General features: G+C 46.7%; 1 protein-coding gene across 1 annotated transcript in view; it reads right to left on the bottom strand.

Annotated features, from left to right (window-relative positions):
* vps11 (VPS11 core subunit of CORVET and HOPS complexes) overlaps positions 1–21,195 on the bottom strand; it is a 29,799-nt gene extending 8,604 nt beyond the window's left edge. The window contains exons 1-11 of the mRNA XM_078199113.1: positions 21,035–21,195; positions 19,128–19,276; positions 13,797–13,935; positions 13,237–13,400; positions 10,685–10,929; positions 9,116–9,317; positions 5,236–5,387; positions 4,781–4,967; positions 2,181–2,324; positions 893–1,090; positions 286–447 (exon numbers count right to left, since the gene is read on the bottom strand). Of these exons, the coding sequence (XP_078055239.1) occupies positions 286–447; positions 893–1,090; positions 2,181–2,324; positions 4,781–4,967; positions 5,236–5,387; positions 9,116–9,317; positions 10,685–10,929; positions 13,237–13,400; positions 13,797–13,935; positions 19,128–19,276; positions 21,035–21,182 (1,890 nt within the window). The 5' untranslated portion in view covers positions 21,183–21,195. The remainder of the gene's footprint in view (positions 1–285; positions 448–892; positions 1,091–2,180; positions 2,325–4,780; positions 4,968–5,235; positions 5,388–9,115; positions 9,318–10,684; positions 10,930–13,236; positions 13,401–13,796; positions 13,936–19,127; positions 19,277–21,034) is intronic.
* Positions 21,196–22,281: the final 1,086 nt, after the last annotated feature.

The raw sequence follows: 22,281 nt of genomic DNA, 5'->3' as shown, positions 1-22,281 counted from the left end.
ATATATGACCGAGCTGGGAGTGATGGAGCAAAAGCTTTGTGACATCAATGGGAATCATCCCCAATAAATCAGGAATTTTGCTCAGAGATCACAGGAGGAGCAGTGGGGGAAATGGGAATTACAGAGGACGAGAAAGAGGTGCCATCGAGGCTGTGACAACGTATATTGTTGGAGGAGGAATTCGGAACAATGTCACTGCTCGACCCCACGCTGTACTCAGGACACTAAAGTACACCTTCAGAAAATCAGGCAAAATCTCATTGGTGAAAGACAAACTGTTCTAACCTGGGTGTCCCCCTCGTGTGCCCAGTCCTGCAGTCGCAGTTCTAGTAGTGTATCATACACTCCCTGCGGGGAGTTCACCTGAACCTGGATCATATGTTCCAAGAAATTCTTCAGCTCCCGTGGGTTGTTGGCAAAGATTGAGATAAACTGCTCAGAATTTGCCTAAAAACAGAAAATCATAAGCAGAACTGAGAATTATGAGAAACTTTAACAAACAAACACTGGTTCGGCCCCAGCTGACTATTGTGTCCAACTCTGGGTAACACAATTTAGAAAGCAAGTCAACCCTTAGACAGGGAGAAAAGGAAATTTACTAGGATGATACCAGGGATGAGGGACTTCAGCTATGTAGAGACTGGAGAGGCTGGGTTGCTCTCTTTAGAACAGAAAACATTAAGATTTGATCAGGAGATTTTCGATCATGATGTTCAGAGGTACAAGGTAAATAAGGAGAAACTGGCTCCAAGAAGTTTCAAAAGGGGAATTAGACAAATCCTTATTTAACTCTTTCAAAGGGCTGGCATAGACACAATGGGTCAAATAGCCTCTTCCTTTAGTGTGCCATTCTATGATATCGAGAGGAGCTGGGAGTGGGCTGTGCCAGTACCTTGTCCTTGTATCTGCCGACAGGCTCCCTCTCTGCTGGAGGCTCTCCGCCAGGTCTGTAATCTGTACACAGCACCTTCAGCAGCTCAGTGGTCTCATCCGGAGCGTGATGCATCAGCGTTTTCCCGTATTTCATCATGTTCCTCTCGGCCTGGTCGAAGGGGAGCTTTGCGATGTAGTACAGAGCTTCCTGGTAGTTCTGTGAAGAAGAAACAGTTCCAGCTAGGAGCCTTAGAATCTACAGTGCAGAAGGAGGCCATTTGGCTCATCGAGTCTGCACCGACAATAATCCCACCCAGGCCCCATCCCCGTAACCCCACATATTTACCCTCCTAGTCCCCCTGACACTAAGGGGCAATTTAGCACGGCCAATCCACCTAACCAGCACATCTTTGGACTGTGGAAGGAAACCGGAGCGCCCGGAGGAAACCCACGCAGACAAGAGGAGAGCGTGCAAACTCCACACAGACAGTGACCCCAGTCAGGAATCAAATCCAGGTCCCTGGCGCTGTGAGGCAGCCGTGCTAACCACCGTGCCACGGCCCTGGAATTAGGAGCTCGGGGCGGAGGGAAAGGGTGGGGAGCAAGGAGGGAATGTTTTATCCAATAAATGGCGGTTTTACATCTGGGGCAGGCTGCGAATCAGTATAAACGGGCCGGGGGCTCCCGGAGGGTAAGAAATGTGACCAACTTGTCATCTATTTCTCCTGTGTGTAATTACAAAACTCGGTGCTGTGCGTTGGGTGGGAGGCAGGAGGTGGAATATTACAACTGCAGACACAAGTAGACAGTCTAATCTGGAACGATCCAGAGCCACATTCTCCTGCTGGTAATTACGCGCTGACTCTCCCGGGGCAGTGTTGGAATTACTGCAACATCTGATAACATCCCGCACAGGAAAACCGGCAATTCCAGAGCCAGAGAGAAACAGCAAGGTAACCGGGTGTAGCAGACAGGAGTCTGAACAGGAGCTACACAACTGCAGCACCCGTTCCTCCGCGTGTTTGTATGGGATTTCTCTGGATGCTCCGGTCTCCTCCCTCAGTTAAAAATATCTAGGTTAGGCGGATTGGCCTAAATGCACGGGGTTACAGGGATAGGATGGAGTGGAGAACCTGGGTTAGATGCTCTTTCAGAGAGTCAGTGCAGACTCGGTGGGCCAAATGGTCTCCTCCTGCATTGTCGGGAATCTATGACCTCTCCCCGTTTGTATTTCAGTCTGTGTCAGATAAACGCAGCGGTGCACATTATCCTGCGGAAGGAGCAGCTGAAAGCTGCGACAAAGTTACCTTGATATCCTCGAGTTGGATCTTGAGGTACCATTCATGGTGAGAGTGTTTATCAGCCAGATAAACAGCATGTTTGTAATAACCTGCCTGTCGCAGCACCTTGATGGCAGTTTCAACGTCAAAGTGGACCTCGCTGTCACTGGTCTGCGGCGAGAGTGAATAAAGAACAGGTCAACAGGCAAAGGTCAATCCCAATGCGCAGCTGCTGTCCAATCAGCTTCATTCATTTAGGATTCTTTAGAAAAGGACCTTAGTTTCTATAGCACCTTTCACAGCCCCTCCCCCCCCCCGCCCACTGCACCCCCCACCTGCCCGCCCCCCCACACGCACACAATCTATACGATCACTGTCACTTCACGTATTTAATGATTGTCTCAGGGGGTGGGGAACCTTGAACCTTGTAACAAAACCTTTCCTTGTGACAATGGAGGGAATTTGCTGGAAGTATTTCAGTGAAACGCCGCATCGATTAAACACACAAACACTTTTAAAGCAGACCCACAGTGCTCACTTCAAGCTGAGGAAATTTGGAGCTGTAATTGTGAACAGGAAAAGGCTCCTGGCACACTTGTTCCCTCCCTCAATTACTGGGTCATTTGTGCCAGTGGCAGGTAATCAGAGGGAACAAAGAACAAAGAAAATTACAGCACAGGAACAGGCCCTTCAGCCCTCCAAGCCTGCATCGACCATGCTGCCCGACTGAACTAAAACCCCCTACCCTTCCAGGGACCATATCCCTCTATTCCCATCCTATTCATGAATGTGTCAACTCGCCCCTTAAAAGTCACTATCGTATCCGCTTCCACTCCCTCCCCCAGCAGCGAATTCCAGGCATCCACCACTGTGTACACAAAATCTGGCTCGTACATCTCCTTTAAACCTTGCTCCTCGCACCTTAAACCTGTGCCCCCTAGTAATTGACTCTTCCACCCTGGGAAAAAGCTTCTGACTATCCACTCTGTCCATGCCTCTCAATCTTGTAGACTTCTATCAGGTCTCCCCTCAACTTCCGTCATTCCAGTGAGAGCAAACCAAGTTTCTCCAACCTCTCCTCATAGCTAATGCCCTCCATACCAGGCAACATCCTGGTAAATCTTTTCTGTACCCTCTCCAAAGCCTCCACATCCTTCTGGTAGTGTGGCGACCAGAATTGAACACTGTATCCCAAGTGCGGCCTAACTAAGGTTCTATAAAGCTACATCATGACTTGCCAATTTTTAAACTCAATGCCCCGGCCAATGAAGGCAAGCATGCTGTATGCCTTCTTGACTACCTTCTCCACCTGCATTGCCACTTTCAGTGACCTGTGTACCTTTACACCCAGATCCCTCTGCCTATCAATACTCTTAAGGGTTCTGCCATTGACTGTATATTTCCGATCTGTATTAGGCCTTCCAAAATGCATTAGCTCACATTTGTCTGGATTAAACTCCATCTACTTGGAATACTGTGTGCAATTCTGGTCACCCTATTATAGAAAGGATCTTATGAAACTAGAAAAAGAGTAGAGAAAAGATTTACTAGGATGCTACCGGGGCTTGATGGTTTGAGTTATAAGGAGAGGCTGGATAGACTGGGACTTTTTTTCTCTGGAGCGTAGGAGGCTGAGGGGTGATCTTATAGAGATCTATAAGGTAATGAGGGGGCAGAGATCAGCGAGATAGTCAATATCTTTTCCCAAAGGTAGGGGAGTCTAAAACTAGAGGGCATAGATTTAAGGTGAGAGGGGAGAGATACAAAAGTGTCCAGAGGGGCAATTTTTTCACACAGAGGGTGGTGAGTGTCTGGAACAAGCTGCCAGAAGTAGTAGTAGAGGCGGGTACAATTTTGTCTTTTAAAAAGCATTTAGACAGTTACATAGGTATGATGGGTATAGAGGGATATGGGCCAAATGCGGGCAATTGGGATTAGTTTAGGGGTTTTAAATAAAAAATGGGCGGCTTGGCAAGTTGGGCCGAAGGGCCTGTTTCCATGTGTAAACCTCTATGACTCTATGCTATCTCTCTGCCCAAGTCTCCAACCGATCTATCCTGTTGCATCCTCTGATGGTCCTCATCGCTATCCGCAAATCCACCAACCTTTGTGTCGTCTGCAAACGTACTACTCAAACCAGTTACACTTTCCTCCAAATCATTTGTATATTACAAACAGCAAAGGGCACTGATCCCTGAAGAACGCCACTTGTGACAGCCCTCCATTCAGAAACGCACCCTTCCACTGCTACCCTCTGTCTCCTTTGACCAAGTAAGAAGTCTCACAACACCAGGTTAAAGTCCAACAGGTTTATTTGGTAGCAAATACCATAAGCTTTCAGAGCACAGCTCCTTCGTCAGATGGACGAGCCAGTTTTGTATCCACCTTGCCAGCTCACCTCTGATCCCATGCGACTTCACCTTCTGCACCAGTCTGCCATGAGGGACCTTGTCAAAGGCCTTACTGAAGTCCATGTAGACAACATCCACTGCCCTACCCTCATCAATCACCTTCGTCACTTCCTCGAAAAACTCGATCAAGTTAGTGAGACATGACCTCCCCTTCACAAAACCATGTTGCCTCTCGCTAATATGCCCACTTAGAGATAGAGAAGGTGCTAATTTTACCTTGATGAACTCCTCAAGTTTGGAGCTGTCTTTCAGTTTAGTGTAACAGTTGAGGAGAAGTGTTGTGTGGTCCTCATTGGCCAGTGACTGGCGGTGCAAGGCCTGAAGATACGCTGTCAGGTTGTGGATCCGCTGCGCATCCAGAAACTTCCGTATCACATAGGACGGCTCCAGCTTCCCAATGGTGCTGTGGACAGCAGTGAGGAAGAGATTTAGTGGGGTAATGAAACAGTCACCTAACTGGCCGAGCTCGCAGTCACTGACTGTGTGGACGATCGTCGGTCTGAAGGTCGGAGTTGAAGCTGGGTTTTGGGTTTGCAACTCTGCACTATTTATACATCATTTTTAAGCCTATTGGAAGGAGCTGCTTTTCTATGTTGCGATTGTGGATCAGGAACACTCTCCCCGCCCCACCCAGCGTATAGGATCTGGGCGGATCCCAAGGTTACACCTACCGGATGTATTGCTGGATGGCACCATCGTGATCCCCTTTCACATACAAGTGATCACCGTAATGGCGGAAGATTTCCGCTAGCCCGTCATTATCTAAATGGTGACTCTTCGCCAGGTTAATTGCCATTACAAACAGGTTCTTCTTAAATAACATCTGTCAAACAGGAAAAATATCTCATCAGCAACGATTTGCATTTATATAGTACCTTTAACCTGTAAAGAAACATCTCAGGGCTCATCGCTAGATACAATCTGCCACAATCACGTAAAGAGCTAGCAGCACAGGCGACTCGAAACCTTGCAAAAAAGAGTTACCTCATTAAAGATTGTCTAAGAGGAGTGAAAGGAGTAAAGAGATGGTGAAAGTTTAGGGAGGGGATTGCAGAGCTCAGGACCGAGGGTAGCTGGAAACATGGACACCAATGCTGGAGCAATGAAAACTTGGAATGTACGAGAAACCTGAACTGGAGAAGCAGAGATCTCAAGTGGATTACAAGGAACACAAGAAATTTGAGGAGGAGGCCATTCAGCCCCTCAAGCTTGTTCCACCATTGAATATTGTCATGGCCAATCTTGAACTTCATCTTCCCATCCTATCCCCTATCCCTTGATTTGCTCAAAGGTCTAAAAAATCAATCTATGCCTTGAATACAGGAACATAAGAATTAGCAGGAGTAGGCCATCTGGCCCCTCGAGCCTGCTCCGCCATTCAATAAGATCATGGCTGATCTTTTCGTGGACTCAGCTCCACTTGCTCGCCCGCTCACCATAATCTTTAATTCCTTTACTGTTCAAAAATCTATCTATCCTTGCCTTAAAAACATTCAATGAGGTAGCCTCAACTGCTTCACTGGGCAGGGAATTCCACGGATTCACAACCCTTTGAGTGAAGAAGTTCCTCCTCAACTCAGTCCTAAATCTGCTCCCCCTTATTTTGAGGCCATGCCCCCTAGTTCTAGTTTCACCCGCCAGTGGAAACAACTTCCCTGCTTCTATCTTATCTATTCCCTTCATAATCTTGTATGTTTCTATAAGATCTCCCCTCATTCTTCTGAATTCCAATGAGTATAGCCCCAGTCTACCAAGTCTCTCCTCATAAGCCAACCCTCTCAACTCCGGAATCAACCTAGTGAATATATTCAGTGTGTGAATATCCAGCTCTCTGGGGTAGAGCATTTCAAAGATTCACAACCTTCTGAGTGAATAAATTTCTCTCTCAGTCCAAAATGGCTGACTCTTATCCTGAGGGTCTGCCGTCTGCGTCTAGACTCTCCAGCTGGCAAAACACCCCCTCAACATCCAGCACCTGAAACCCCCTCAGAAACTTTTACATTTCAATGAGATACGGACAATATGGATTAATTCGACTCAACCGCCCCTCATAGGGCATTTCCTGGAGCTAACTTTTACCACACACCTTCCAAGGCAAATACATCCTTCCTTAGATAAGGAATTCAAAACTGTGCCCAGTACTGCAGGTGTGATGACATCAAATCTCTACATAATTGCAGCAAGATTTCTCTACTCCACCCTCTCTTGCTCTAAAGGTCAGTAAGTAATGCCTGTAAGTTGGCTTTTGTGCTTCATTTACAAAGAACAAAGAACAGTACAGCACAGGAAACAGGCCCTTCGGCCCTCCAAGCCTGTGCCGCTCCTTGGTCCAACTAGACCAATCGTTTGTATCCCTCCATTCCCAGGCTGCTCATGTGACTATCCAGGTACTCCCAGGCTGCTCATGTGACTATCCAAAACCCTTTAAACTCCCACACCCAATAGCATCTCACCATTTAAAAATAATATGTTTTGCTGTTACTCCTACCAAGTGAATGATTTCACATTTGCCCACATTATACTCTATCTGAAACCATCTTACCCACTCACTTGTCTACATCCCTCTGCAGACTTTGTCTCCTCATTTTTTCATTACATACAAGCAAACCGTTCCCATGGAAATAGATCCAAGGTGCAAAACCGGATAGTTCACCAATTCTTACCTGGTGCTAAAATGCAGCGAAACCCAATTCCCGATGAATCATAGAATCATAGAAACCCTACAGTGCAGAAGGAGGCCATTCGGCCCATCGAGTCTGCACCGACCACAATCCCACCCAGGCCCTACCCCCACATATTTACCTGCTAATCCCTCTAACCTACACATCTCAGAACTCTAAGGGGCAATTTTTTTTTTTTAAACCTGGCCAATCAACCTAACCCGCACATCTTTGGACTGTGGGAGGAAACCGGAGCACCCGGAGGAAACCCACGCAGACACGAGGAGAATGTGCAAACTCCACACAGACAGTGACCCGAGCCGGGAATCAAACCCAGGACCCGACAGTACAATATTTTAATTTAATCTTGCAAGGGGGATTTATCCTGGTTAATTATCTGTGTAAATTGCAACGGCACAATTCAAACATGTCCAGGTTCAGCCAAACATGAGGGGGAAACTGGACAACTAGCTTCAATAGTCAGAACACTGCATTTAACACATAACCATGATCCTCAATCATATTTGCAAGTTACTGATGGCATGCTTGCCTTTATCAGCCGGGGCATTGAGTACAGGAGTTGGGAAATCGTGTTGCAGCTATATAAAACCTTGGTTCGGCCGCATTTGGAGTATTGCGTGCAGTTCTGGTCACCACACTACCAGAAGGAGGTGGAAGCTTTGGAAAGAGTGCAAAGAAGGTTCACCAGGATGGCCTGGTCTCGAGGGTGTTGACTATGAGGTGGGATTGAATAAATTAGGATTGTTTTCACTGGAAAGACGGAGGCTGAGCGGAGACCTGATAGAGGTCTACAGAATTATGAGAGGCACAGACAGGGTGGATAGTCAGAGGCTTTTTCCCAGGGTGGAAGTGTCAATTACAAGGGGACACAGATTCAAGATGAGAGGGGGAAAGTTTAAGGGAGATGTGCGGGGGAAGTTTTTCACGCAGAGAGTGGTGGGTGCCTGGAACGCGCTGCCAGAGGAGGTGGAAGCAGCACATTAGCAACATTTAAGAGGCATCTGGATGGGTCCATGAATAGGGAGGGAATAGAGGGATACGGACTGGGTAAGGGCAGAAGGGTTTTTTTAGTTTAATTAGGGCAGCATGAGCGGCGCAGGCTTGGAGGGCCGAAGGGCCTGTTCCTGGGCTGTAATTTTCTGTGTTATTTTGTTCTTTATATTTTTATTTGTTTGAGAAGCCTCCCTGTTATTTTATCTTGGTGTTCCAGAATGTAAACTAAACTCTCTGGCCCAGGAAAGCTTTATTAGGCAGACAGAATTCCAGCTCATTGCCTCAAAGGATATCACCTCCGACAGTGCAACACCTCCTCGATGCAGTGCTTGCTGTCAACACAGATCAAGGAGCTCAGTTCCTGGAGCGGATCTTGAACTCGTAACTTAATCACCATCACTTGCAGCTGTCACTAGTGTTTATTGCCCATCCCTTGTTGCCAGAGGTGAAGGTTTGAACCATAAGTAGCAGTTTGAGTAACTTGCTAGATCAATTCAGAGGGCACATTCATGTGGAACTGGAGTCACAGAGCCCAGTGTAAGGATGGCAGGTTTGCCAGCCTCAGGGACATGAGTGAAACTGTTGGGTTTTTGTGAGAACTTTTGTGGTCACTTTAACCAAAACCAGCTTAGTTCCAATTACTGAATTCAAATTTTTGAAGCATTATCAGGAGATTAGAATTCACATTCTGTGGATTGCCCATTCAGCATCAGTTATTACAACAGCGCAGTGCTAAACTGGATGGCAGCGTGTACCCCCGTCCCCCCGGCCATTCTGACACAATTCATATTGAGCAACCTTTACAGGATCTGTGTAAAGCGCACGGTTAACCGGCTGCCCTGGAGTCTCTGCCTCCCTGGCTGGGCCAGGTCCCTACCTCAAGTTTTGTCTGCGTGTCCTTCTCCTGTAGAATGCTGATTTTCCGATTGCTGGTTAGCACGTACAGTGAGCCCCACTCGGACATAACATCGACAATGTCCTCAAAAGCTGCTGTGTAGGCAATGAATTTATTATCCAGGTCGTATATGGTTAATATCTGCTTCTCAGAGGAGTGTTCAGTCCCTCCAACAAAATCAGTCCTGGGGAGAGAGGCAGGAAGGATGAGAGAGAGAGAGGGGGCAACCCGCCCTATAGACAGCAAAATAATTCCACCCAAAACCACAAACATTTACAATTTTCTTTCTCCGATTGGAGGTGTTTAACATGCCAGAGTCAGGCTTGAACCGAGAATTTTTAAGATGAGTTCGCGGGCGGTGCAAGGAAGGGAGACATTTATCACCCATTCCTCTTTTCCCCTGGGGGTGATTATGGAATTTTATGAGTTACTGGTAACTGAATGGCAGCTTTCATTCCATAATCCCCTCCACCATCACTTGCCACCAATGAAACCAGACCTCTGGACACCTGACCCATTCTGATGACACTGTCCCCAGCCGTTACCCCTCTCCTAGCGGAGAGGCGGGATTCACCTTCAATAACGTACTTGACCTGCCTGTGAACTTCTGCACAGGTTGCGTAACCAGTAAACAGGCCACATGTCCACTTTGAAAATCCAGAAACTCTATTCCCAATTAACAGTCTAACCCCGTGCTGTACCTGTCCTGGGAGTGTTTGATGGGGACAGTGTAGAGGGAGCTTTACTCTGTATCTAACCCCGTGCTGTACCTGTCCTGGGAGTGTTTGATGGGGACAGTGTAGAGGGAGCTTTACTCTGTATCTAACCCCGTGCTGTACCTGTCCTGGGAGTGTTTGATGGGGACAGTGTAGAGGGAGCTTTACTCTGTATCTAACCCCGTGCTGTACCTGTCCTGGGAGTGTTTGATGGGGACAGTGTAGAGGGAGCTTTACTCTGTATCTAACCCCGTGCTGTACCTGTCCTGGGAGTGTTTGATGGGGACAGTGTAGAGGGAGCTTTACTCTGTATCTAACCCCGTGCTGTACCTGTCCTGGGAGTGTTTGATGGGGACAGTGTAGAGGGAGCTTTACTCTGTATCTAACCCCGTGCTGTACCTGTCCTGGGAGTGTTTGATGGGGACAGTGTAGAGGGAGCTTTACTCTGTATCTAACCTCGTGCTGTACCTGTCCTGGGAGTGTTTGATGGGGACAGTGTAGAGGGAGCTTTACTCTGTATCTAACCCCGTGCTGTACCTGTCCTGGGAGTGTTTGATGGGGACAGTGTAGAGGGAGCTTTACTCTGTATCTAACCCCGTGCTGTATCTGTCCTGGGAGTGTTTGATGGGGATAGTGCAGAGGGAGCTTTACTCCTACGTGAGGGAGATTAACCCTGGCTCTGCTGCTATGTTCATTATTTGTCTAATTCTGTCATTAACTCTCCAGTGCGATTTTTATAATTAAGAGCTGATCTTTTCTCTTAAAATGAAGCAGTGACTGTCCAAAGCTCAGTAATAACAACGCCCTCGGATGGGAAATGAAACTATTCTCCTACTTGGAGGTTTTCTTTTCCTTTGAGACGATGAGGAGGTAACCACGGAACCAGTGAACGATCTGCTTCTGGCCATCGAAAGCAAAGCAGGGGCCTCGCTCATCGGGCTGATACAGATAAACACAGTCATCGCCTGCAACGATCAGCTGGTTGTCCTGGGAGGGGTCACAGAGAGCGGAGCAGTGCAGGCTGCAGCCATGGTTATCCAGCTCCACTGCAGGAAAATCCTTCACCGAAACATTGTACGACTGCAAAAGAATACAAGGAGAGAGCAAGGAACTTGCATTTATATAGCACCTTTAATTCAGGACATCCCAAAACACTTTACAGCCAATGACATTCTTTGAAGTGTAGTTACTGTTGTAATGCAAGAAATATGGCAGCCTATCAGGGCACAGCAAGATCCCACAAACAGCAACATGAAAATGACCAAACAATATGGGTCAGTGCTGCAGAGTGAGGAATAAATAAAGCTCAGGACGTTAGGGAGGACGCTCTCGTGTGACGCATATTTTACACCCACCCAAGAGACCAGATAACCGTTTAACATCTTATTCAAAATGTGGCACGTCCTACAGGGCGGCGCTCCCTCGGCACTGACCCTCTGACAGGGCGGCATATCTTCTATACTGCACTGGGAAAGACTCCCTGGATTTTGTGCTCCTGTTTCATGGATGGGATTTGAAGCCACAACCTTCTGATTTAGAGACACATGCCTCCCACTGAGCTACAGCTGACACCTGTAGATCCAGCACCATAAGAACATAAGAAATAGGAGCAGGAGTTGGCCATCTAGCCCCTCAAGCCTGCTCCGCCATTCAATAAGATCACGGCTGATCTGATAGCGGGTTCAGTTCCACTTACCCGCCCGCTCCCCATAACCCTTAATTCCCTTAATGGTTAAAAATCTGTGACTTAAACACATTTAAACGAGGTAGCCTCTACTGCTTCATTGGGCAGAGAATTCCAAAGATTCACTACCCTCTGGGAGAAGAAGTTCCTCCTCAACTCTGTTCTAAATTGACTCCCCCGTATTTTGAGGCTATGCCCCCTAGTTCTTGTTTCCATTGTAAGTGGAAATAACCTCGCTGCTTCTACCCTGTCGAGCCCCTTCATTATCTGTCTCTATAAGATCTCCCCTCAACCTTCTAAACTCCAATGAGTACAGGCCCAGTCTACTCAATCTCTCTTCATAAGCTAACCCCCTCATCTCCGGAATCAACCTGGTGAACCTTCTCTGTACGCCCTCCAAAGCTAATATATCCTTTCTTAAATAAGGGGACCAAAATTGTACACAGTACTCTCGGTGTGGCCTCACCAGTACCCTGTACAGTTGCAGCATGACCTCCCTGCTTTTATACCCCATCCCTCTCGCGATAAAGGCCAACATTCCATTTGCCTTCTTGATTACCTGCTGCACCTGAAAACTGAGTTTTTGTGATTCATGCACAAGGACCCCCAGGTCCCTCTGCACAATAGCATGTTGTAATTTTTCACCGTTTAAATAATAGTCCATTTTACTATTATTCCTTCCAAAGTGGATAACCTCACACTTACCAACGTTATACTCCATCTGCCAGATCCTTGCCCACTCACTTAGCCTATCCAAATCTCTCTGCAGACTCTGTGTCCTCCATGCAATTTGCTTTCTCACTCATCTTTGTGTCATCCGCAAACTTTGTTACCCTACATTCGGTCCTCTCCTCCAGATCGTCTATGTATATGGTAAATAGTTGAGGCCCCAGCACCGATCCCTGCGGCACGCCACTAGTCACTGATTGCCAACTGGAAAAGCACCCATTTATTCCGACTCTCTGCTTTGTGTTAGATAGCCAATCCTCAGTCCACGCTAACACTTTACCCCCAACTCCGTGTACCTTTATCTTATGCAGCAAACTTTTGTGAGGCACCTTATCGAATGCCTTCTGGAAATCTAAATACACCACATCCACTGGTTCCCCTCTGTCAACCGGAGAGGGTGAAAATGAATGGGGTGCAAGGGAAAGAGATGATGTAACGAAGATGGTTACAGCGGTAAAGAAATCACGTGCTGATTCTCCCAGGGCTACAGATCCTTGGGGCAGTAACTTCCAATCAAATGAGTGATCTTGATGGGACAGCCACTGAGGGCCAGGTGGCATTTAGCAATTTGAAGGCAGCACAACCGAGTCTAACTCTGACACCGGCGCACACACTTTCCAGTGGGAATCCCAAGGTCGAGAGCAGGAACTCTGACAAATTCTTCACTCTTTTCTAGTCTCGAGATGCAAAAGGCTGGTTTTGTACAGCTGCTGCCCTGGTGAACACTGGCCAGAGATCAAACCTGAGCTCCACATTAGGCAGGAGATGTAATCCACTGGGAAAAGAGCTACTCTGCTTCGTGGATGCTTCTCAAACCAGACGGTTAACATATGAAGTGAGTGTGTGTGACCTTCAGTCGCAATGCTACAACACAATCACAATTCCAGTTTGTTCAGCTGCTGAGTCTCCTCCAATCAGAGGAAATCACCATGTGTGCTGAACATTCACAATGTTAAAAAATAAACCCCACACACCTTGACATTTTCTGTAGTTACCACAAAGAGATGGGTCTGTTTCCCAGCTTGCTGGAATCCAAGGCCGGTGATGGGGTAGGTTGCCTCTGGAAGAACATCAGTCTTGCTGTGTCTGTCTCGAGTGATGTCCCCTTTCTTCAGGACAACACTACCGTCCGTGAATCCTGCAGAGAACAGAGTGGCTGAGGTGAGTCACAATTAAGGGGAAGAGCGATAACACATTGGGCCGTGAAGGAATGGGGTTATCTTGGCGGGATGAGTAGAGGGAGGAGGTTCCCTGGAGCAGAAACACCAGGAGAGAACCGCTGTGCTGAATCTCTGTTTCTCAGTCAACTCCAAGCAACAAAATAACTCCTGACTCTAGAATCGGAAGAGGCACCGAGACTGTAAATGTTTAAAGAGACTGATTCAGATTTTGAGGAGGGGGAGGAGGAGGGTTTACTTGATACAGGATAGCTGTGAGAGCAGATTGCCCTATGGGGCAGAGTTACACAGGTCAGTGATGCCCCGGTGCGGTTAAGCTGATCTCAGCGCAATAAGCAGTAGTTACTACCGATTACCAATTGCCATGTAGTTCAGGTTCTCATGGACAGTGAGGCACGAGACCTCCGTGGGCTTGTTTCCAGGAATTGCAGAAAATATCCGTGTGCAGAGAGGATTTCCGCTGCTGTCCCGCTTCTCCAGATTCCAGACTTTCACCTAAAATATAAAGAACATTGAAATGAGATTGAGGTCTGCGAGTTCCCGGTTTATTGGAAATCCAGCTGTAATCTACACCTCATCAATTCCCACCAACAAATCTGCAACATTCCTGCACAAATAAACTCGTTCTCAGAGAGAAGCAGCTCAAAACACAAATAAAGGACCAGGAATTCTCCTGGAGCTAACACAGAGAGATAGAGATAGAGATAGAGATAGAGATAGAGATAGAGATAGAGAGAGAGAGAGAGAGAGACAGGGTGAGAGAGAGAGACAGACAGAGAGAGAGACAGATACAGAGAGAGAGACAGAGAGAGAGAGAGACAGAGAGAGAGAGAGACAGAGAGAGAGAGAGACAGAGAGAGAGAGAGACAGAGAGAGAGAGAGACAGAGAGAGAGAGAGACAGAGAGAGAGAGAGACAGAGAGAGAGAGAGACAGAGAGAGAGAGAGACAGAGAGAGAGAGACAGAGAGAGAGAGAGAGAGAGGAATTATCCCCAATATCCTTGCCAATATTTGACCCCTCAATCAACAAGACAAAAAAATTTATCTGGCCATAATCATACTGCTGTTTTGTAATGTCCTAACTAGGTTAGGGGTTGTGGGTTTTAAACTAAAAGAGCTGGTTTGCACACCTGGAGGTCATAGAGGTTTACAGCATGGAAACAGGCCCTTCGGCCCAACTTGTCCAAGCCACCCTTTTTTAAAAAAAAAAACTCCTAAACTAATCCCAATTGCCCGCATTTGGCCCATATCCCTCTATACCCATCGTACCCACGTAACTATCTAAATGCTTTTTAAAAGACAAAATTGTACCCGCCTCTACTACTACCTCTGGCAGCTTGTTCCAGACACTCACCACCCTGTGTGTGAAAAAATTGCCCCTCTGGACACTTTTGTATCTCTCCCCTCTCACCTTAAACCTATGCCCTCTAGTTTTAGACTCCCCTACCTAGATTCAAACTAACAGACTTATTCTCCGAGCTTTTGCCTGTACAGGGAGAAACGGAAGCAAAAATAGCAGCCTGTGCAACACCCTAATGACATCACCATCAAATCATGTGATCACCTCTTAAAGCAATCATGCAACCACTTAAATATATAACAACCTTCCCCCTCCTTTACTTATGATCATGACAAATTACTACCATGTTATATATAGGATCAATAATACTCTAGACACAGTGTGATGCGCCATTTTAATCATTATACACAGACAATAAGGAAGTCGATCAAGAGGACATCTGTTCCTCTTTGGTTGTATACGACAATCTGGAACTTGGCTGCCTTTGACTCTAGAAGTAGGATTTAGAACTTCAGTAGACACTTCTTCTCTTGGAACTAATTCTGCATCATTCTCACATGGAATGGACACAATCATCAGGCAACTCAGATTCAACTAAGTTTTCCGTAGTATTATTCGCAACACTAGGGACTAAAGAAGTTGGTACTTCTGGAGATGATTCTGAGGAATCAGTTCAAGATGACAATTGGTCAGCATGGCGTTGCCAAACTAGTTCATCTTCAGTTTGAACCGTGTAAGAAATCGGACTTGCTTTTGCTAAAACTATGGCTGGTTCCCATTTCTCAATCATAGCAAAATTACACATTAACACTCGATCTCCTTGTTGAAATGAGTGGTGCTTTGTCCTCACTTCTCGTCTCGTAACTTGAGATTGTTGTTGATGTTCTACTATCTCTGAGGTTTCTGGAGGTAATAACAAAGCAAATGTACTTCTCAACTTTCTCTTTGAGAGTAGTGATGCAGGTGAACTTTGTGTGATTGCATGAGTAGTGTTTCGAAAAGATGCCAGAAAGCTATTCCCACAAAATGATAAAGGAACCTTGTTCTTTTGAAGCTCTTAAAGAATGTTTAAAAACATCTTTCAGATTTCCATTGGTTGATGGATGATAAGGTGTGGATTTTATGCACTGAATACCATTTACTTTGAGATAATCCTCAACTCGAGAAGTAAACTGTGAACCATTATCACTGACAATCTGTCCAAGTTTACCCAGTTTTTCAGTGGTTTATTGGGTTGTAGAAGATCTCATGATATCCAAAGATGTGCGGGTTAGGTTTATTGGCCAGGTGAAAAATTGCCCCTTAGAGTCCTGAGATGCGTAGGTTAACGGGATTAGCAGGTAAATATGTGGGGGTAGGGCCTGGGTGGATTGTGGTCGATGCAGACTCGATGGGCCGAATGGTCTCCTTCTGCACTGTAGGGTTTCTATGATTTCTATGATAACTTCTGGCCATTTTAAGAATGCATCAATTGTGGTGAAGAACACACATTCCAAAAGGCCTTTGACAAGGTGCCTCACGGGAGACTGCTGAGTAAAATAAGGGCCCATGGTATTCGAGGCAAGGTACTAACATGGATTGACGATTGGCTGTCAGACAGAAGGCAGAGAGTTGGGATAAAAGGTTCTTTCTCAGAATGGCAACCGGTGACAAGTGGTGTCCCGCAGGGTTCAGTGTTGGGGCCACAGCTGTTCTCTTTATATATTAACGATCTAGATGACGGGACTGGGGGCATTCTGGCCAAGTTTGCCGATGATACAAAGATAGGTGGAGGGGCAGGTAGTATTGAGGAGGTGGGGAGGCTGCAGAAAGATTTAGACAGTTTAGGAGAGTGGTCCAAGAAGTGGCTGATGAAATTCAACGTGGGCAAGTGCGAGGTCTTGCACTTTGGAAAAAAGAATAGAGGCATGGACTATTTTCTAAACGGTGACAAAATTCATAATGCTAAAGTGCAAAGGGACTTGGGAGTCCTAGTCCAGGATTCACTAAAGGTAAACTTGCAGGTTGAGTCCGTAATTAAGAAAGCAAATGTAATGTTGTCATTTATCTCAAGAGGCTTGGAATACAAAAGCAGGGATGTACTTCTGAGGCTTTATAAAGCACTGGTTAGGCCCCATTTGGAGTACTGTGAGCAATTTTGGGCCCCACACCTCAGGAAGGACATACTGGCACTGGAGTGGGTCCAGCGGAGATTCACACGGATGATCCCAGGAATGGTAGGCCTGACATACGATGAACGTCTGAGGATTGTGGGATTATATTCATTGGAGTTTAGGAGGTTGAGGGGAGATCTGATAGAAACTTACAAGATAATGAACGGCTTAGATAGGATGGACGTAGGGAAGTTGTTTCCATTAGCAGGGGAGACTAGGACGCGGGGGCACAGCCTTAGAATAAAAGGGAGTCACTTTAGAACAGAGATGAGGAGAAATTTCTTCAGCCAGAGAATGGTGGGTCTGTGGAATTCATTGCCACAGAGGGCTGTGGAGGCCGAGACGTTGAGCGTCTTCAAGACAGAAATTGATAAATTCTTGATTTCTCGAGGAATTAAGGGCTATGGGGAGAGAGTGGGTAAATGGAGTTGAAATCAACCATGATTGAATGGTGGAGTGGACTCGATGGGCCGAATGGCCTTACTTCCGCTCCTATGTCTTATGGTCTTATCCTCAAACGGACCAGCAAAATCTACATGCAATCGTTGCCATGGCATTTTAGGCCACATTCAAGGGTGTAAAAGAGACAATGATGGTGTATTTCTTCTTTATGCACAGGATTGACACTGTCCCACTCCGTCTTCAATCTGAACATCCAGACCCAGCCACCAAAAATAATACAAACTGATTCCTTCATCTGGATACCAGGATGTCCCTCATGTAGTTGGATTGCCATCCTTTCGATACTTCAGTTTATGCAGACTTTGCTACCTCATCCCATCTGTAAAATCATCAACTCTGTCTTGAATCACTGGTCACTCAACACCTCCTGTTTAAATTTCTCATTTACAGGTTAGAGCCTTTAATGACCTCCCCGTTCTGTGCTCTGTAACCTCTTGCAGGCTGACAGGCTCTCCCTGAACTCTGTTCTGCCGAATACGTTTAATTCTGTCCTCCCTTCACGCCACCATTGCTACTTTTATTTTCAGTAACTGATTCCCCTCTCTAAACTTCTCAAAGAACAAAGAAAATTACATCACAGGAACAGGCCCTTTGGCCCTCCAAGCCGGAACTGACCATGCTGCCTGACTGAACTAAAACCCCCTACACTTCCGGGGACCATATCCCTCTATTCCCATCCTATTCATGCATGTCGAGACGCCCCTTAAAAAAAATCACTATTGTCTCAATTCTCATCTTAAAAATCTCCTTAAAACACATCTTTTTGATCAAGTTTCTCATCGCTACTGGATTAGCTTGGCCTTGGGTGACTGTGTGAAGTTTGTGTCCGAGTGGATTTCCTCTGGGTGCTCCCATAGTCCAAGGATGTGTAGGTTAGGGAGACAATGGTAAATGTATGGGGTTACGGGAATAGGATGGGGGAAAGAGAGCCTCGGTAGGATACTGGTTGGTGCAGGTTTGATGAGCCAAATGGCCTCCTTGTGCACTATGGGGATTCCACAAACCCTTGGCCAGAGGACCAGCAGCCCAATACAGCCCTAGCGTCGGGGCTCACTATGGACACACAGGCCAACACATGGCAGACACCAACACTTCCTCCACTCGTTCCAGGTGAAGCACTGGGGACTGGGACTGTCTGTGGAACCAGTATCCCAGGATAAAGGGCCCTCAGGAGAGTTAAAGAGAAAATCAGACAGGGGCAGAGTGAAAGGAAGATAGGAATAAGGTGCCGGAACATGGCGACTTCTTGCAAGCTGTGCCCTGTTGATCCACCAGAAGAAACTCTTCAGTTGTAGCCAACAAAATAAAACAAAACTTACTTCAACTTATAACTCATTAAGTTGATCTTTCTCTACACCCTAGCTATGACTATAACACTACATTCTGCACTCTCTCCTTTCCTTCTCTATGAACGGTATGCTTTGTCTGTATAGTGCACAAGAAACAATACTTTTCACTACGTTAATACATGTCACAATAAATCAAATTAATTACATTGTATTTTAAACAATTTACTTTTAAGTTAAATTGAGTTCTATTAGTTTGATGTTCACTTTCAAACATGATGTGGAGATGCCGGCGTTGGACTGGGGTAAACACAGTAAGAAGTTTTCAAACATCCATGGTTGTTTGAAAGTGGGTAAGAAGTTTAACCTGGTGTTGTTAAACTTCTTACCCACTTTCAAACAACCATGGATGTGTAGTACCCTGGTTGATCGGTCATGAGTTACACACATGCTTCATCGGCTGGTTAACCGGGTTTACATCACTCACCAGAGGGTTAATGCCCAGCTCATCCTCACCCACTGAGACCAGGATATTGTGCTGCTTGAGCTGGTAGAGGTGTGTAACTCGCAGTTTGTATGCCTGGAAGGAGCTGAATTGTAATATCCGCGACAGGAACCAGATATTCCCCTCAATATGTGTCTACTGTTAAGGAACTTGTTCATTGTAATCGCAACAAAACTAAATATCTACAGGTGAGAAGAAAGTTTCACAAAAAGGAACCAAAACTGATCTGATGACCCAAGGGAAATCTAATTACAAAAAGGTGCTTCCAAAGGTTAGTCACGGCACGAATCAATTTCAGCCTCCCAGATTGCCTGGATCCACTACAGTTCGTCTGTCGTCGGTCCAGGTCCACAACGGACGCCATTTCCCTGGCCCTATACTCAATCCTGGAACACCTAGATAACAAAGACACCTAAGTCAGACTCCTATTTATTGACTGTAGCTCAGCCTTCAACACCATTATTCCCACAAAACTCATCTCCAAACTCTGTGGCCTGGGGCTAGGCTCCTCCCTCTGTGGCTAGATCCTAGACTTCCTAACCCACAAGACCACTATCAGTAAGGATAGGCAACAACACCTCCTCCACGATCATCCTCAACACCAGTGCCCACAAGGCTGTGTTCTCAGCCCCTAACTATAATCCTTATACACCTGTGTGGCCAAATTCCCCTCCAACTCTATTTTCAAGTTTGCTGATGACACCACCGTAGTGGGTTTGATCTCAAACAATGATGAAACGGAGTACAGGAATGAGACAGAGAATCTGGTGAACTGGTACAACAACAATAATCTCTCCCTCAATGTCACCAAAACAAAGGAGATAGTCATCAACTTCAGGAAGCGTAGTGGAGGACATGCCCCTTTCTTTATCAATGGGGACAAAGTAAAAATGATCGAGAGCTTCAAGTTTCTAGGTGTCCAGATCATCAACTTGCCCTGGTCCCTCCATGCCGACGCTCTAGTTAAGAAAGCCGACCAACACCTCTACCTTCTCAAGAAGCTAAGGAAATTTGGCATGTCTGCTACGACTCTAACCAACTTTTAGAAATGCACCATAAAAAGTATTCTTTCTGGTTGTGTCACAGCTTGAACAAAGAACAGTACAGCACAGGAAACAGGCCCTTCGGCCCTCCAAGCCTGTGCCGCTCATTGGTCCAACTAGACCATTCGTTTGTATCCCTCCATTCCCAGACTGCTCTTGGTATGGCCAAGACCGCAAAAAACTACAAAGGATCATGAACGAAGCCCAATCCATCACTCAAACCAGCCTCTCAACTATTGACAGTGTCTACACTTCCTGCTGCCTCAGCAAAGCAGCCAGCATAATTAAGGACCCCACGCACCCCGGACAATCTCTCTTCCACCTTCTTCCGTCGGGAAAAAGATACAAAAGTCTGAGGTCACGTACCAACCGACTCAAGAACAACTTCTTCCCTGCTGCTGTCAGACTTTTGAATGGACCTATCTTGAATTAAGTTGACCTTTCTCTACACCCTAGCCATGACTGTAACACTACATTCTGCACTCTCTCCTTCTCTATGAACGGTATGTTTTGTCTGTATAGTGTGCAAGAAACAATACTTTTCACTGTATGTTAATACATGTGACAATAATAAGTCAAATCTAATCATTTCTCACTGGCAAATAGAACTGACCCCAGAGTCAGAGAGAGTGAAGCAGCTTCAACCCCTCAACCTGGAATCTCCAACAGCCCCACAGGAATGTGATCAGCCCCTTGAGAAAGCCCAGCCCGGCCCAGGGGGGAAGCGTGCAGCCCGCTCCCCGGGCTGGAGGCCCCGGCCCCGGCCCCGGGGGGGGGGGGGAAGAGTGCAGCCCGCTCCCCGGGCCCAGCCCGGCCTCTGGAGCCCCGGCCTCGGGTGAAGGATATCCCCCAGCACCAGGCTGCCCCTGCCGCTGGTGCAGACGCTGATGGCCGAGTCCCCGGGGCAGCGGAACTCCCGCGCCGCCTCCCCGCGCTCCAGCAGCGGCTCCTTGTCGAAGAAAACGAAGCGTCTCCATTGCAGGAAAGCCGCCATCTTGCTCAGTCACATGACCACACACGTGACCTCGACTCACGTGACTCGCCTTAAAGGGGCCGCTGCGGCCACCTGATTGGCCAAAGGAGACTCTTTAGCCCATCTAACCTGTCCCACCATTCAATAAGATCATTGGTCTGAAATTCCCGTCCCTCTGGCCCTGAGCGTCTGCACCAGATCCGAATGTTCACAACCCTCTGGACGGAGAAACAACCTGTCCGTTATTCAGTGGCAATTCCGATCAGCAACGCCCAGCCCTTAGAGATAGAGCGTTACAGCACGGAAAGAGGCCCTTTGGCCCATCGTGTCCACGCTGGCCACCCTGCACCTATTCTAATCCCATTTTCCAACACTTGGTCCATAGCCTTGTATGCTATGGTGCTTCAAGGGGTCATCTAAATGCTTATTTAATGTTGTGAGGGCAGAGAGTTCCAGATTCCCACCACCCTCTGGGTGAAAATGTTTTTCCTTAAATCCCCTCTAAATCTCCTGCCCCTTACCTTAAATTATTGACCCCTCTACTAAGGGACATAAAAAATGTTGTACGCCCCAATCAGGTTCCCCCTCAGCCTTCTCTACACAACCCCAGCCTAACCACCGTCTCTTCATAGCTGAGAAAGTGGCAATGGTTGTTTGAACAACTGATAATAGTTTTTGATACAATTCGATGGTTGGCTAAGCCATTTCAGAAGTCAAAGAACAAAGAAAATTACAGCACAGGAACAGGCCCTTCGGCCCTCCAAGCCTGCACCAACCATGCTGCCCGACTGAACTAAAACCCCCTAGCCTTCCGGGGACCATATCCTTCTATTCCCATCCTATTCATGTATTTGTCCAGACACCCCTTAAAACTCACTATCGTATCTGCTTCCACTGCCTCCCCCCGCAGCGAATTCCAGGCATCCACCACCCTCTGCGTAAAAAAAAAAAACTTGCCTCATACGTCTCCTTTAAACCTTTAAGTCAATTAATAGTAACGGCAAGAGTCAAGAACCAGACCAGCTAAGAACTGCAGCTTTCCTTCCCTCAAGACCATTAATGGATCAGATGAGCTTTTACAACAATCTGACAGATCCACGGTCACTTCTATTGATCCTGG

Source organism: Mustelus asterias, chromosome 27 (assembly GCF_964213995.1).
Source record: "Mustelus asterias chromosome 27, sMusAst1.hap1.1, whole genome shotgun sequence".
Lineage (NCBI taxonomy): Eukaryota > Metazoa > Chordata > Chondrichthyes > Carcharhiniformes > Triakidae > Mustelus > Mustelus asterias.
The sequence above is the reverse complement of the archived record's forward strand: the minus strand, read 5'-3'. Positions and strand labels throughout refer to the sequence as shown.